This window comes from Salvelinus fontinalis, chromosome 30 (genome assembly GCF_029448725.1).
Source record: "Salvelinus fontinalis isolate EN_2023a chromosome 30, ASM2944872v1, whole genome shotgun sequence".
Lineage (NCBI taxonomy): Eukaryota > Metazoa > Chordata > Actinopteri > Salmoniformes > Salmonidae > Salvelinus > Salvelinus fontinalis.
Window position 1 is genome coordinate 23,320,808 of NC_074694.1, and position 17,962 is coordinate 23,338,769.

General features: G+C 41.0%; 1 protein-coding gene across 3 annotated transcripts in view; it reads right to left on the bottom strand.

Annotated features, from left to right (window-relative positions):
- galnt2 (UDP-N-acetyl-alpha-D-galactosamine:polypeptide N-acetylgalactosaminyltransferase 2) overlaps positions 1–8,233 on the bottom strand; it is a 100,878-nt gene extending 92,645 nt beyond the window's left edge. Inside the window, exon 1 of one of the 3 annotated variants that reach the window (XM_055890075.1) lies at positions 7,979–8,233. In XM_055890075.1, coding sequence (XP_055746050.1) covers positions 7,979–7,984 — 6 coding nt within the window. In that variant the 5' untranslated portion in view covers positions 7,985–8,233. Of the gene's footprint in view, positions 1–7,513; positions 7,932–7,978 lie in introns of those variants that run through there. The other 2 variants (XM_055890073.1, XM_055890074.1) reach the window with 2 other exon arrangements.
- Positions 8,234–17,962: the final 9,729 nt, after the last annotated feature.

A 17,962-nucleotide genomic window follows, 5' to 3' on the forward strand; every position in this document is an offset into this window, starting at 1 on the left:
ATCACTACTCTGGAGGGTTCTGACTTAGAATATGTGGACAACTACCTACAGTTGAAGTCTGACGTTGACATACACTTAGGTTGCAGTCATTAAAACAAATTTTTCAACCACTCCACAAATGTATTGTTAACAAACTACAGTTATGGCAAGTCGGTTAGGACATCTACTTTGTGCATGACACAAGTCACTTTTCCAACAATTGTTTACAGACAGATTTTTTCAATTATAATTCACTGTATCACACTTTTAGTGGGTCAGAAGTTAACATACACTAAGTTGGCTGTGCCTTTAAACAGCTTGGAAAATTTCAGAAAATGTTGTCATGGCTTTATAAGCTTCTGATAGGCTAATTGACATAATTTGAGTCAATTGGAGGTGTATCTGTGGATGTATTTCAAGGCCAACTGTCAAACTGACATCATGGGAAAATCAAAAGAAATCAGCCAAGACCTCAGAAAAAAAATTGTAGACCTCCACAAGTCTGGTTCATCCTTGGGAGCAATTTCCAAACGCCTGAAGGTACCACGTTCATCTGTACAAACAATGGTACGCAAGTATAAACACCATGGGACCACGCAGCCATCATACTGCTCAGGAAATTGATGCATTCTTTCTCATAGAGATGAACGTACTTTGGTGTGAAAAGTGCAAATCAATCCCAGAACAACAGCAAAGGACCTTGTGAAGATGCTGGAGGAAACAGTACAAAAGTATCTATATCCACAGTCAAACAAGTCCTATATCGACATAACCTGAAAGACCGTTCAGCAAGGAAGAAGCCACCACTCCAAAACCGCCATTAAAAAAGCCAGACTACGGTTTGCAACTGCACATGGGGACAAAGATCGTACTTTTTGGAGAAATGTCCTCTGGTCTGATGAAACAAAAATAGAACTGTTTAGCCATAATGACCATCGTTATGTTTGGAGGAAAAATGGGGATGCTTGCAAGCCGAAGAACACCATCCCAACCGTGAAGCACGGGGGTGGCAGCATCATGTTGTGGGGGTGCTTTGCTGCAGGAGGGACTGGTGCACTTCACAAAATAGATGGCATCATGAGGCAGGAAAATTATGTGGATATATTGAAGCAACAAATTAAAGCTTGGTCGCAAATGGGTCTTCCAAATGGACAATGACCCCAAGCATAATTCCAAAGTTAAACAAAATGGCTTAAGGACAACAAAGGCATGGTATTGGAGTGGCTAACACAAAGCCCTGACCTCAATCCTATAGAAACTTTGTGGGAAGAACTGAAAAAGCGTGTGTGATTGAGGAGGCCTACAAACCTGACTCAGTTACATCAGCTCTGTCAGGAGGAATGGGCCACAATTCACCCAATGTATTGTGGGAAGCTTGTGGAAGGCTGCCCAAAACATTTGACCCAAGTTAAACAATTTAAAGGCAATGCTACCAAATACTAATTGAGTATATGACCCACTGGGAATGTGATGAAAGAAATAAAAGCTTAAATAAATCCTCCTCTACTATTATTCTGACATTTCACATTCTTAAAATAAAGTGGTGATCCTAACTAACCTAAGACAGGGAATGTTTACGAGGATTAAATGTCAGGAATTATTAAAAACTGAGTTAAAATTTAGTTGGCTAAGGTGTATGTAAACTTCCGACTTCAACTCTAGGTGTCTGGCTAGACTGTAAATTCTCCTTCCAGACTCACATTAAGCATCTCCAATCAAAAATTTAATCTAGAATCGGCATCCTATTTCACAACAAAGCATACTTCACTCATGCTGCCAAACACACCCTCGTAAAACTGACGATCATACCGATCCTCGACGATGTCATCTACAAAATAGCCTCCAACACTCTACTCAACAAATTAGATGCAGTCTATCACAGTGCCATCCGTTTTGTCACCAAAGCCCTATATACTACCCACCACTGCGACCTGTACGCTCTCGTTGGCTGGCCCTCGCTTCATACTCGTCGCCAAACCCACTGGCTCCAGGTCATCTACAAGTTTTTGCTAGGTAAAGCCCCGACTTATCTCAGCTCACTGGTCACCATAGCAGCACCCACCCGTAGCACGTGTTCCAGCAGATATATCTCACTGGTCACCCCCAAAGCCAATTCCTCCTTTGGCTGCCTTTCCTTCCAGTTCTCTACTCCCAATGACTGGAACGAACTGCAAAAATCACTGAAGCTGGAGACTCATATCTCCCTCACTAGCTTTAACCACCAGCTGTCAGAGCAGCTCACAGATCACTGCACCTGTACATAGCCCATCCAACTACCTCATCCCAATACTGTATTTATCTTGCTCCTTTGCATCCCAGTATCTCTACTTGCACATTCATCTTCTGCACATCTATCACTCCAGTGTTTAATTGGTATATTGTAATTACTTCACCACCATGGCCTATTTATTGCCTTTACCTCTTTTCCTACCTCATTTGCAGACACTGTATATAGACTTTTTCTACTGTAGTATTGACTGTATATTGTGTTTATTCCATGTGTAACTTTGCGTTGTTGTATGTGTTCTACTGCTTTGCTTTATCTTGGCCAGGTTGCAGTTATAAATGAGAACTTCTCCACTAGCCTACCTGGTTAAATAAAGGTGAAAAAAAGTAAATATATATCACAAACATGAGTACACCCCTCACATTTTTGTAAATATTTGAGTATATCTTTTCATGTGACAACACTGAAGAAATGACACTTTGCTACAATGTAAAGTAGTGAGTGTACAGCTTGTTAAACAGTGTACATTTGCTGTCCCCTCAAAATAACTCAACACGCAGCCATTAATGTCTAAACCGCTGGCAACAAAAGTGAGTACACCCCTAAGTGAAAATGTCCAAATTGTGCCCAATTATCCATTTTCCCTCCCCGGTGTCATGTGACTCGTTAGTGTTACAAGGTCTCAGGTGTGAATGGAGAGCAGGTGTGTTAAATTTGGTGTCATCACTCTCACACTCCCTCATACTGACTGGTCACTGGAAGTTCAACATGGCAAAGAACTCTCTGGGGATCTGAAAAAAATAATTGTTGCTCTACATAAACATGGCCTGGGCTATAAGAAGATTGCCAAGACCCTGAAACTGAGCTGCAGCACGGTGACCAAGGCCATACAGCGGTTTAACTGGACAGGTTCCACTCAGAACAGGCCTCGCCATGGTCGACCAAAGAAGTTGAGTGCACGTGCTCAGCGTCATATCCAGAGGTTGTCTTTGGGAAATAGACGTATGAGTGCTGCCAGCATTGCTGCAGAGGTTGAAGGGTTGGGGGGGGTCAGCCTGTCAGTGCTCAGACCATACACCGTACACTGCATCAAATTGGTCTGCATGGCTGTCGTCCCAGAAGGAAGCCTCTTCTAAAGGTGATGCACAAGAAAGCCCTCAAACAGTTTGCTGAAGACAAGCAGACTAAGGACATGGATTACTGGAACCATGTCCTGTGGTCTGATGAGACCAAGATAAACTTATTTGGTTCAGATGGTGTCAAGCGTGTGTGGCGGTAACCAGGTGAGGAGTACAAAGACAAGTGTGTCTTGCCTACAGTCAAGCATGGTGGTGGGAGTGTCATGGTCTGGGGCTGCATGAGTGCTGCCGGCACTGGGGAGCTACAGTTCATTGAGGGAACCATGAATGCCAACATGTACAGTGACATACTGAAGCAGAGCATGATCCCCTCCCTTCGGAGACTGGGCCGCAGGGCAGTATTCCAACATGATAACGACCCCAAACACACCTCCAAGACGACCACTGCCTTGCTAAAGAAGCTGAGGGTAAAGGTGATGGACTGGCCAAGCATGTCTCCAGACCTAAACCCTATTGAGCATCTGTGGGGCATCCTCAAACGGAAGGTGGAGGAGTGCAAGGTCTCTAACATCCACCAGCTCCGTGATGTCATCACAGAGGAGTGGAAGAGGACTCCAGTGGCAATATGTGAGGCTCTGGTGAACTACATGCCCAAGAGGGTTAAGGCAGTGCTGGAAAATGATGGTGGCCACACAAGATATTGACACTTTGGGCCCAATTTGGACATTTTCACTTAGGGGTGTACTCACTTTTGTTGCCAGCGGTTTAGACATTAATGGCTGTATGTTGAGTTATTTTGAGGGGACAGCAAATTAACACTGTTATACAAGCTGTACACTCACTACTTTAAATTGTAGCAAAGTGTCATTTCTTCAGTGTTGTCACATGAAAAGATACTCAAATATTTACAAAAATGTGAGGGGTGTACTCACTTTTGTGAGATTATATATACACACATATACACTGCTCAAAAAAATAAAGGGAACACTTAAACAACACAATGTAACTCCAAGTCAATCACACTTCTGTGAAATCAAACTGTCCACTTAGGAAGCAACACTGATTGACAATACATTTCACATGCTGTTGTGCAAATGGAATAGACAAAAGGTGGACATTATAGGCAATTAGTAAGACACCCCCAATAAAGGAGTGGTTCTGCAGGTGGTGACCACAGACCACTTCTCAGTTCCTATGCTTCCTGGCTGATGTTTTGGTCACTTTTGAATGCTGGCGGTGCTTTCACTCTAGTGGTAGCATGAGACGGAGTCTACAACCCACACAAGTGGCTCAGGTAGTGCAGCTCATCCAGGATGGCACATCAATGCGAGCTGTGGCAAGAAGGTTTGCTGTGTCTGTCAGCGTAGTGTCCAGAGCATGGAGGCGCCACCAGGAGACAGGCCAGTACATCAGGGGACGTGGAGGAGGCCGTAGGAGGGCAACAACCCAGCAGCAGGACCGCTACCTCCGCCTTTGTGCAAGGAGGAGCAGGTGGAGCACTGCCAGAGCCCTGCAAAATGACCTCCAGCAGGCCACAAATGTGCATGTGTCTGCTCAAACGGTCAGAAACAGACTCCATGAGGGTGGTATGAGGGCCCGACGTCCACAGGTGGGGGCTGTGCTTACAGCCCAACACCGTGCAGGACGTTTGGCATTTGCCAGAGAACACCAAGATTGGCAAACACAACATGTGGCATAAGTCAAGAGGTATGACTACTTTCTGAAGGCACTGTACATAGCGGGATATTATGTTTGACAATATATTGTAACGTTTTGACAATAGTGCTAGTTTGCTGTACCTGCAACAAAATTCCAGTAATTTTCCATCATAGCTTGTCCTCCATCTTCTTTTTAAAAATCGGGAGCAAATTTGTTTTCAGCATTTTTTTTTCTATGACTGATCAAAACTAATTTTCTCATGGCTCTATAGTCTCTCTGCAGCAGCCATATGGTGAGCAATATGTTGGGAACATTGAATCACAATAAAATCTCTAAACATATAGAATCGTGAAACATATTGTATATCGGCACCTAAATATTGCGATAATATCGTGAGGTCCCTGGCAATTCCCAGCCCTAATTCTGTTGCAGGCTCATCTCCCTCCACAACAAAAGTCAGACATCAGAGGCCCCCTTTTCCACAGACAGGAAACCAGCAGCTTTGTCATCACCCCTATTTGAGTCCAACGTGGGAGCTTAGCACAGTGATGGCGTTCCTGAGCAGTTCCTTGTGATGTGATTTGGCCTTGAGGCATCCCTCTGCCTTGCACTCGCCAGGGAAATTGTAAACTACTCACTGATAACTGCCTTTAGTGGAGACTGGGTCTTTGTTAATCAAATCAGAATGTCAATAGGTTCCTTATCTAGCTGCACCACCTATCAGCATAATGTCAAATGAAAGGTGCCAAATGAGAGAGCACACACTGACAAGAGAGCAAATAGTGGCCCAATAAAGGGGACAGGTTATCTCAGGGGTTGGTTACATGATAAACCACTTTAATATATTTGCTGAATGCACAGCTTAATAATAAATGAAATGTTTGACCTCGTCATTTTTGTTTATTAACGGTAACAGAGAAAGAAGAGTGAAAGGCTTGGGAGAGAGCTATAAAGTACTTAGGTTATAAACAACAGGCAATGGCCTATTCCTCACTTGTAATCATATGACCATAGATAAGCAGGGGTTTTAAACAATGGCAAACCTTGGTTTGCAAATTTTGTTACAATGTAGCCAATATAGGCTACTTCCTTCAACTATTGCAGCAGTCATAGTTGAATTAAGGAAGTGGTGTGTGCATTAAACACAGCTCTTGATAAAGTGGTTACAATGGCCTAGCTATTCAATCACACATCAAAATGATAGGCTACGATTAGTCCGATTAATTGGTATATACGGCCTGAAGCTAATGCCATTCTGGCTTGTAAGGAACATTATGTAAATGTTCCTCACAAGCCAGAATGTTGAATAAAATTACATTTAAAAACTTACTCTACCTGTTGTCTGTGTGGTTTGTTATTCAGATGCTCGAAATATCCACAGGAAAGTATGGTTCACCTGACTTTTTAGAGATCAGTACATATGTTATATGTTTGGCTCCAAGGTCAAATGAGTTTTATATTGGATATTCAGTTCTCTCGTCAATAGCATATTAACCAAGCACGCCGTGACAATGAAAACGGCATATCTTGAATCAGGGGAGGATGGAGGACAATCAACACATTTTTTGAGTGAATTGTACATTTTTGATTCAGATTTTAACCTTTAAAAAATGCACTATTCCCAAAAATAAAAAAAGTGTGGATTGTTCTCCACTCTCCCTTAAATAAATTATAAACTGGGCTATTCGAGCACTGACTGCTGATTGGCTGACAGCCGTGGTATATCGGACAGTATACTGCGGGTATAACAAAACAATTTTTTTTTTTACTGCTCTACCTACTTTGGTAACCAGTCTATAATAGCAATAATGCACCTCAGGGGGTTGTAGTATATGGCCAATATACCATGGCTAAGGGCTGTATCCGGACACTGCGTTGTGTGTTGCCTAAGAAAAGCCCCTAGACGTGGTATATTGACCATATACCCCCCCCCCCATGTGGTGTTATTGCTTAAATATACAATTTTCATGGCATACTTGGTTCAATACCTATTGACGAAAGAAAACCGAATATCTAATTAAAAACTAATTTTATATCGGTTCCCGAACCGTACAGCCTACCGGCTCTCTGAAAAGTCGGGTAAACAATACTTTTCTTTGGACAATTTGTCTCAAATTTCGAGCAGCTTAAGGACACACCGCAAAGACAACCCGTGGAGTAAGTCAACAATGTAAATTGTATAAAACATTCTTGCTTGTAAGGAACATTTACACGATTTTGTAGGCATTAGTTTCAGGCTGTATATACAAATTAATTGTGTATTACAGCCTGATTAATCAGACTACGCTACGATTAGCTACCAGACAGCACAACGTTCAAAGCATGCAATAGCTGTATTCCTATTAAGCAAATAAAAATAATCTAGTTGATCGTGGAAACAATATATTTCTTAACGGTATACACTCGGAATTTGCGTTCCATAATTTTAGCAGACTATCAAAATAGCCATGATAAAAATCTACACAACATGCTTCGCTTTTATCTTGAAGCCATTACATGTACTGAATTCTCGTGGAAGCGAGCTCTAATGAATTTTCAATAAGCTCAGAAAAGAGTCGGGGAAACATACCTTTCGACTCAACGTTGTTCCTGAATAGAAATAATATGCTATGCCAAGCACCCAGAGGACAGCAAAGCATAGTAATATCCTCGATTTCCTTCGCATTGCTGTATGTTTGAATGTGAAATAATTGTCTGATAGGCTTTTGCTTTGATTAAAGCGTCCGGTATCTGAGCTGAGTTCAGTGCAGCTTCGGCAGTCGAGTAGTGAGAGCAGGAAACAGCCAACATCACCGGGTTAGAGGGGAAAGGGTAACCGTCTCTAATCCAATCACACTCCGTGGAGACACCATCGAAGGAGGAGTGATGGGGGTTTGAGACGCTTGTCCATGCATTCTCGAATTTGACAGAATAAACATTGTTTACAATATTGTAGCGATTTATCAGAGAATGTATCATTTGAGCGTTTGCAACATTGTCGCAGTGGATTATAAAACGATCCAGCAGTTTGTGTAACAGATTAGGCGGAGCCTACCTTCATGGTCAGTGTCGATGAGGTGGTAGCCAGCAGATCTGACCAGCTTTCTTACAGCTGCAATAGGGTCGGACAGCATTCCTGTGTATATTAAGAGACCACGGAACGGTACGAAATGTTGCTCAGAAAATGTACCTTAATCCGGGGATGAGAAATGTGTTGTACTCCGAATTGCTCATTATCCAAACTGTTACACCTGGAAGATTGAATGACTGCTAGTTTAAATAAACTGCCATTTTCGTCCTCATGCTTGCTACCAGCAACAGCAGCCATTATGGAAAAATTATCCCAGCCATTATCAACTTGGCTGCTATTGGTTCATGCACCTCAGTCATCTACAAACACATAGCCTATTAGCTATAGTGGCATACAATTGTAATGTCATACCCCTGAAAGGGGGGAAATATGAGAAATTATTCACACTGACAAATAGCATCAGCAACAACCAAACATATTAATTGTTTTTAACTGTAGCCTAATTGCATTTGATGTAGCCAAGGTCTATATGGAAGATGGGACATGTGGAGCTGTATATATATATTTATTTATTTATTTAAAGTCCCTAACTTGTTTGATAAAATTAGTACAGATTTTCTCAGAGGACCCCACATTTAGGAACCACTGTACTAACCTCTCTCTTGATCTCCACTGCTTCCTCCTGCATACATTACAGGCTGCCTCAGCTTCACCACTGAGCGCCATGCCAAGACGCATGAAAGCTGTGATTGAAAATCAGGGTTATTCCACCAAATATTGATTTCTGAACTCTTCCCAAGTTAAAACATTAGTATTGTGTTGTTTAAAAATGAATATGAACTTATTTTCCAATTGTAATTTTCTGCAAATAAAGGCTCTAAATGACAATATTTTTATTTGGGAAAAATGTCAGTAGTTTATAGAATAAAACAAAAATGTTAATTTTACCCAAACACATACCTATAAATAGTAAAACCAAAGAAACTGATCATTTTGCAGTGATTTCTTAATTTTTTCCAGAGCTGTATATATATATTTAGGGGGTAGATCAGCTTGTATATTGCAGATAGATTGTAGATTGCAGATAGATCATTTCCAATCCCCCATATATTTTTTGGTAAATACAGTACCTTCGGAAAGTATTCAGAACCCTTTACTTTTTCCACATTTTGTTATGTTACAGCCTTATTCTAAAATTAATTACATTCGTTTTTTTCTCCTCATCAATCTACACACAATACCCCATAGTGACAAAGCAAAGACAGCGGTTGCGTCACTGTCCTGTTGAAAAACAAGTTATAGTCCCACTAAGCCCAAACCAGATGGGATGGCGTATCGCTGCAGAATGCTGTGGTTGCCATGCTGGTTACGTGTGCCTTGAATTCTAAATAAATCACAGACAGTGTCACCAACAAAGCACCCCCACACCATAACACCTCCTGCTCCATGCTTCACGGTGGGAAATACAAATGCGGAGATCGTCCGTTCACGCACACCGCGTCTCAGAAAGACATGGCGTTTGGAACCAAACATCTCCAATTTGGACTCCAGATCAAAGGACAAATTTCCACCAGTCTAATGTCCATTGATCGTGTTTCTTGGCTCAAGCAAGTCTCTTCTTATTGGTGTCCATTAGTAGTGGTTTCTTTGTAGGAATTTGACCATGAATGCCTGATTCACACAGTCTCCTCTGAACAGTTGATGTTGAGATGTGCCTGTTACTTGAACTCGGTGAAGCATTTAATTGGGCTGCAATGTCTGAGGCTGGTAACTCCAATGAACTTATCCTCTGCAGCAGAGGTAACTCTGGGTCTTCCATTCCTGTGGTGGTCCTCATGAGAGCCAGTTTCATCATATCCCTTGATGGTTTTTGCGACTTTCTGGATTGACTGACCTTCATGTCTTAAAGTAATGATGGACTGTTGTTTCTCTTTGTTTATTTGAGCTGTTCTTTCCATAATATGGACTTGGTATTTTACCAAATAGGGCTATCTTCTACCCCCCTACCTTTTCACAACAGAACTGATAGAACGCATTAAGAAAGAAATTCCACAAATGAACTTTTAAGGCACAGCTGTTAATTGAAATGCATTCCAGGTGACAATCTCATGAAGACGGCTTCATGAAGAGAATGTCAAGAGTGTGCAAAGCTGTCATCAAGGCAAAGGGTGACTATTTGAAGAATCTCAAATATAAAATATGTTGTGATTTGTTTGGTTACGACGTGATTCCAAATGTGTTATTTAATAGTTTTGATGTCTACCCTATTATTCTACAATGTAGAATATAGTAAAAATAAAGAAAAACCCTGGAATGAGTAGGTGTGTCCAAATTCTTGACTGGTACTTTGTATATAAGCACACATACATATGTATATACATACATACATACATACATACACACACAAACAACTTAAAAATATGTATGTATGTATGTAGAGTTGAAATCGGAAGTTTACATACACTTTAGCCAAATATATTTAAATTCAGTTTTTCACAATCCCTGACATTTAATCCTAGTAAAAATTCCCTGTTTTAGGTCAGTTAGGATCACCACTTATTTTAGGAATGTGAAATGTCAGAATAATAGTAGAGAGAAGGATTTATTTCAGCTTTTATTTCTTTCATCACATTCCCAATGGGTCAGAAGTTTACATACATTAGTATTTGGTAGCATTGCCTTTAAATTGTTTAACTTGGCTCAAACATTTTGGGTAGCCTTCCACAAGCTTCCCACAATAAGTTGGGTGAATTTTGGCCCATTCCTCCTGACAGAGCTGGTGTTACTGAGTCAGATTTGTAGGCCTCCTTGCTCACACACGCATTTTCAGTTATGCACACAAATTTTCTATAGGATTGCGGTCAGGGATTTGTGATGGCCACTCCAATACCTTGACTTTGTTGTCCTTAAGCCATTTTGCCACAACTTTGAAAGTGTCTTGGGGTCATTGTCCAATTGGAAGACCCATTTACAACCAAGCTTTAACTTCCTGACTGATGTCTTGAGATGTTGCTTCAATATATCCACATAATTTTCCTGCCTCATGATGCCATCTACTTTGTGAAGTGCACCAGTCCCTCCTGCAGCAAAGCACCCCCACAACATGATGCTGCCACCCCCGTGCTTCACGGTTGGGATGGTGTTCTTCGTCTTGCAAGCATCCCCATTTTTCCTCCAAACATGACGATGGTCATTATGGCTAAACAGTTCTATTTTTGTTTCATCAGACCAGAGGACATTTCTCCAAAAAGTACGATCTTTGTCCCCATGTGCAGTTGCAAACCGTAGTCTGGCTTTTTTTATGGCAGTTTTGGAGCAGTCGTTTCTTCCTTGCTGAGCGGCCTTTCAGGTTATGTCAATATAGGACTCGTTTTACTGTGGATATAGATACTTTTGTACCTGTTTCCTCCAGCATCTTCACAGGGTCCTTTGCTGTTGTTCTAGGATTGATTTGCACTTTTCGCACCAAAGTACATTAATCTCTAGGAGACAGAACGCGCCTCCTTCCTGAGCGGTATGACGGCTGCGTGGTCACATGGTGTTTATACTTGCATACTATTGTTTGTACAGATGAATGTGGTACCTTCAGGCATTTGGAAATTGCTCCCAAGGATGAACCAGACTTGTGGAGGTCTACAATGTTTTTTCTGAGGTCTTGGCTAATTTCTTTAGATTTTCCCATGATGTCAAGCAAAGAGGCACTGAGTTTGAAGGTAGGCCTTGAAATACATCCACAGTTACACCTCCAATTGACTCAAATAATGTCAATTAGCAAGCTTCTAAAGCCATTACATAATTTTCTGGAATTTTCCAACCTGTTTAAGTAGATGTCCTAACCGACTTGCCAAAACTACAGTTTGTTAACAAGAAATTTGTGGAGTGATTGAAAAACTAGTTTTAATGACTCCAACCTAAGTGTATGTAAACTTCCGACTTCAACTGTATGTATGTATGTGTGTATGTATATATACTACCGTTCAAAAGTTTGGGGTCACTTAGAAATGTCCTTGTTTTCCATGAAAACATACATGAAATTAGTTGCCAAATGAATAGCAAATATAGTCAAGACGTTGACAAGGTTATAAATAATGATTTTTATTTGAAAAAAATAGTGTCCTTCAAACTTTGCTTTCGTCAAAGAATCCTCCATTTGCAGCAAGTACAGCCTTGCAGACCTTTGGTATTCTAGTTGTCAATTTGTTGAGGTAATCTGAAGAGATTTCACCCCATGCTTCTTGAAGCACCTCCCACAATTTGGATTGGCTTGATGGGCACTTGTTACGTACCATACGGTCAAGCTGCTCCCAGAACAGCTCAATAGGGTTGAGATCGGGTGACTGTGCTGGGCACTCCAATATAGACAGAATACCAGCTGACTGCTTCTTCCCTAAATGGTTCTTGCATAGTGTGGAGCTGTGCTTTGGGTCATTGCCCTGTTGTAGGATGAAATTGGCTCCAATTAAGTGCCGTCCACAAGGTATGGCATGGCATTGCAAAATGGAGTGGTAGTCTTCCTTCTTCAAGATCCCTTTTACCCTTTACAAATCTCCCACTTTACCAGCATCAAAGCACCCCCAGATCATCACATTGCCTCCACCATGCTTGACAGATGGCGTCAAGCACTCCTCCAGCATCTTTTCATTTTTTCTGCATCTCACAAATGTTCTTCTTTGTGATCCAAACACCTCAAACTTAGATTTGTCTGTCCATAACCCTTTTTTCCAATCTTCCTCTATCCCGTCTCTGTGTTCTTTTACCCATCTTAATCTTTTCTTTTTATTGGCCAGTCTGAGATATGACTTTTTCTTTGCAACTCTGCCTAGGAGGCCATCATCCCGGAGTCGCCTCTTCACTGTTGACGTTGAGACTGGTGTTTTGCGGGTATTATTTAATGAAGCTGCCAGTTGATGACTTGTGCGGCGTCTGTTTCTCAAACTAGACACTCTAATGTACTTGTCCTCTTGCTCAGTTTTGCACCGGGGCCTCCCACTCTTTCTATTCTGGTTAGCGCCAGTTTGCGCTGTTCTGTGAAGGGAGTAGTACACAGCATTGTATGAGATCTTCAGTTTCTTGGCAATTTCTCGCATGGAATAGCTTTAATTTCTCAGTGCAAGAATATACTGACGAGTTTCAGAAGAAAGTTCTTTGTTTCTGGACATTTTGAGCCTGTAATCAAACCCATAAATGCAGATATTCAACTAGTCTAAAGAAGGCCAGTTTTATTGCTTCTTTAATCAGAACAACAGTTTTCAGCTGTGCTAACATAATTGCAAAAGGGTTTTCTAATGATCAATTAGCCTTTCAAAATGATAAACTTGGATTAGCTAACACAATGTGCCATTAGAACACAGGAGTGATGGTTGCTGATAATGGACCTCTGTACGCGTATGTTGATATTCCATTTAAAAAATCAGCTGTTGTTTCCAGCTACAATAGTCATTTACAGCATTAACAATGTCTACACTGTATTTCTGATCAATTTGATGTTATTTTAATGGACAAAAAAATTGCTTTTCTTTCAAAAACATGGACATTTGTTAGTGACCCCAAACTTTTTAACGGTAGTGTATATATATATATATATGTTTTTCCTATATTATTTTCCACTAACCCTACCACCCCTCCCATAATTGAAGTAAACTAATGAACAACAACACTTAGACTTTGACTTCCAGCTTTTACATACTGTATACATTTTACGAACACAATCTATTTTAAAATAGTTATATTTTGTCATTCTTTCTTACAGATTGTTGTTTTAAATACAACTAGCATCCTACTGGCTTTCCAATTGGACCACTGTTGGTTACCCCATGTTTTTATATTTTTATTTGATCGTTAAATGTACATAGAAGTCTGTTCCAGCCCAACAGTGAATAGGCCTACATCAAATGATCTGGGATACATAATAAAGCCTGCAAGCTTATTTCCACTGTGGTCCTCTCGTAAGTTGAGCACAGCCAGATGGTACTAAATCCATTAACAAAGCATTGTTCAGTAACTGGAGATTCTATTTGTATTATTTCCAACATTTATTCACAAGTTTTCTCATATCAACAAACTGTTGACCCACAGTGAAGAGGCTCATTGAGCATTTTGGCTAATGTAACTAGTGAATAGTATGTAATCTATTTGTTTCCCCACAATTTCATGATATGATTGAGAAGGCTGCAGTAATATCTACTTCATGTCTTAAACCTTAAATGCTGTGCATTAATCCTTCTCTGGCACTAATATAATTAATTATAATGGCCTAATTCATGTGGTCTCACTCTCAAAGTATCACATCCTAGCCTAGGCTACTGATCATAGAAGTTCACACAATTATAATTAATATTCTCATCACCAAGGCTTTGCAGCCACCACATCTCTTTGTACTCCTCTCTAATACTTGGCCCAACACTGCCTAATAGCCAGAGTCTTTCCCAATTAAATGCTTTACAACATGTATTCAGCTATTCCGTTAACATAAAAAAAGAATACAAATGATTATAGCACCCTTGTCACGCACTGACCTTATTTATCTTTGTTTTCTTTATTATTTTGGTTAGGTCAGGGTGAGACATGGGGGATGTATGTGTTTTGTCTTGTCTAGGGGTTTTGTATGTTTATGGGGTGTTCACTTGTCTAGGTGTTTGTATGTCTATGGTTGCCTAGATTGGTTCTCAATTAGAGGCAGCTGTTTATTGTTGTCTCTGATTGGGAACCATATTTAGGCAGCCATATTCCGTTGGGTATTTCGTGGGTTATTGTCTATGTGTAAGTTGCCTGTGTCTGCACTTATTCATTGTATAGCGTTGCGTTCGTTTGTTATTTTGATAGTGTGTTTAGTGTTCTTCGTTTCAGTAAATAAATAAGAAGAATGTATTTATATCACGCTGCGCCTTGGTCCTTCTCTCTTCCTCCATACGACAAACGTGACAACCCTGTTGTCCTCTAATAGGAGGCTTTTGCCCAAATATATACATAATACATTCTAGCAGTATCAAGGAAAATCTATTTTTGCATGACATTTATCAGACATCAGAGAAAGCATCTCTCTAAATAACCTTTCCCTTGTGCTCAGGGCACACAACTTAGTAATTAGTATCTCTCTCCATCTCTTATTATGAAAAGGAAGAATAGAAGGTTTAACACGCCTCTGATTGATCTCAGTGAATTTAGCGTCGCATACAAACAGCTTAATGAATCAATTAGGCTCCATACAAATCAACATTAGAGCAACAGTGAGAGGTAAGCCCACGTCAAAATAGATTCCATTATTAAATTGGGCTTTTTTTGTCGATAGATTAAATGGAGACAGCAAACTGTATACTGCAAGTTACTTTGTAGGCCTACTTTGGTTCCTTGTTGTAAAACCACAAAGCTGTATGCAGGGTCAGAGAGCTTTTCCATGCAATTAATCAACACCTATGGTGAGGTGGCATCTGTTACTAGAATTACTGACTCACAGAGGCCTGCATCTCTAGGCGGGACTTCCAAACTCCCAATTAAAACACAGAAGATGGAGTCTCTGATCACAGGATTCCCAAGCCACTCCCAAAGACAGAGCAAGTAGGACAAGCAGGGTTCCAGAGCTGTAATTGCCATTGACAAGAGGCCGCATGGTAGTTCTGCCAGAAAAATGTAGGTTCCCCTCATTAAAGTAAGAGGGGCTTATAACAAGAGTTGTCAAGTAGACTTCAAGGACTATTGGAAAGACACAGGTTAATAAATATTGAAGGGATGTCCAGACGAGAGTGACTTCTGAGCATCAGTATGAACCCCTTCAAATACAGTACCTCCTCAGACATCAGAGGGCTTGTCGAGCTGTTACATCAAGGGGGGAACAAGATGGTATGAACAGGGGAGATGATTAATTAACGAGTGGTTATCCAGAATGCAGACAATGGCACTTCAGCTATCCCAAATAATCATATGAGTTTAACTAAAATCACAAGAGGCTAAATTCGGTTGTCAGTTGAAAGGTGTTTCCTCCACACCTTGGTGCTACTGGCTTCCGGGTTAAGCGGGCGGGTGTTAAAAAGCGCGGTTTGGCGGGTCATGTTTCGGAGGACGCATGACTCAACCTTCGCTTCTCCCAAGCCAGCTGGGGAGTTGCAGCGATGAGAAAATATCGTAATTGGATCGCAATTGACTATCACGAAATGGGGGAGAAAATGGGGGTAAATTATTTTTTAAAGTCACCATTGGCCTCATGGTGAAATCCCTGAGCGGTTTACTTCCTCTACGGCAGTGGTTCCCAAACTTTTTATAGTCCCGTACCCCTTCAAACATTCAACCTCCAGCTGTGTACCTCCTCTAACACCAGGGTCAGAGCACTCTAAAATGTTGGTTTTTGCCATCATAATAAGTCTGCCACACACACACTATACGATACATTTATTAAACAAGAATGAGTGTGAGTTTTTGTCACAACCCGGCTCGTGGGAAGTGACAAAGAGCTCTTATAGGACCAGGGCACAAATAATAATAATAATCAAAAATGTTGCTCTTTATTTAACCATCTTACATATAAAATCTTATTTGTTAATCTAAAATTGTGAATAACTCACCACAGGTTAATGAGAAGGGTGTGCTTGAAAGGATGCACATAACTCTGCAATGTTGGGTTGTATTGTAGAGCGTCTCAGTCTTAAATCATTTTCCACACACAGTCTGTGCCTGTATTTAGTTTTCATGCTAGTGAGGGCTGAGAATCCCCTCTCACATTATGTACGTGGTTGCAAAGGGCATCAGTGTCTTAACAGCGCGATTTGCCAAGGCAGGATACTCTGAGCGCAGCCCAATCCATATATCTGGCAGTGGCTTCTGATTAAATAAAAATTTTACAGAACCGCTTGTTGCAATTTCGAGGCTCTCTTATTCAGATATCGGTAAGTGGACTGGAGGCAGGACATGAAAGGGATAACGAAGCCAGTTGTTTGTGTCATCCGTATCGGGAAAGTACCTGCGTAATTGCGCACCCAACTCACTCAGGTGCTTCGCTATAGCACATTTGACATTGTCCGTAAGCTTGAGTTCATATGCACACAAAAATCATACAAATGATGGAAAGACCTGTGTGTTGTCCTTGTTAATGCCGACAGAGAAAAGCTCCAACTTCTTAATCATAGCCTCAATTTTGTCCCGCACATTGAATATAGCTGCGAAGAGTCCCTGTAATCCTAGACTCAGATCATTCAGGCGAGAAAAAATATCACCCAGATAGGCCAGTCGTGTGAGAAACTCGTCATCATGCAAGCGGTCAGACAAGTGAAAATTATGGTCAGTAAAGAGAACTTTAAGCTCGTCTCTCAATTAAAAAAAACGTGTCAATACTTTCCCCTTTGATAACCAGCGCACTTCTGTATGTTGTAAAATCGTTACATGGTCGCTGCCCATATCATTGCATAGTGCAGAAAATATACGATAGTTCAGGGGCCTTGCTTTAACAAAGTCAACCATTTACACTGTAGTGTCCAAAACGTCTTTCAAGCTGTCAGGCATTCCCTTGGCAGCAAGAGCCTCTCGGTGGATGCTGCAGTGTACCCAAGTGGCGTCGGGAGCAACTGCTTGCACGCGCGTTACCACTCCACTATATCTCCCCATCATGGCTTTTGCACCATCAGTACAGATACCAACATGAGCAGTAGCTACGTTTGGCTACATACGGACCGTTAGTGGAATTCCCGCGAGAGAGTAACGGTTAATGTGAGTGGATGTTAATTATTTGACTAGGCTACCTGTATTTGACATTGTGTTGTTAAATTTTATTTAACACATTTTATTTTTGGCAGTGGAACGAGTGTAACGGGCTTCCTCCTTCTCCTCATCCGAAGAGGAGTAGCAAGGATTTGACCAAAGTGCAGCGGGTTGTGAATACATAATGATTTATTAAAGCAAACGACGAAACACGAAAACAAACACTTGGAAGGATTACAAAATAACAAAACAACGTAGACTGACCTGAACGTAAGAACTTACATGTAACACGAAGAACGCACGAACAGGGAAAACAGACTACAC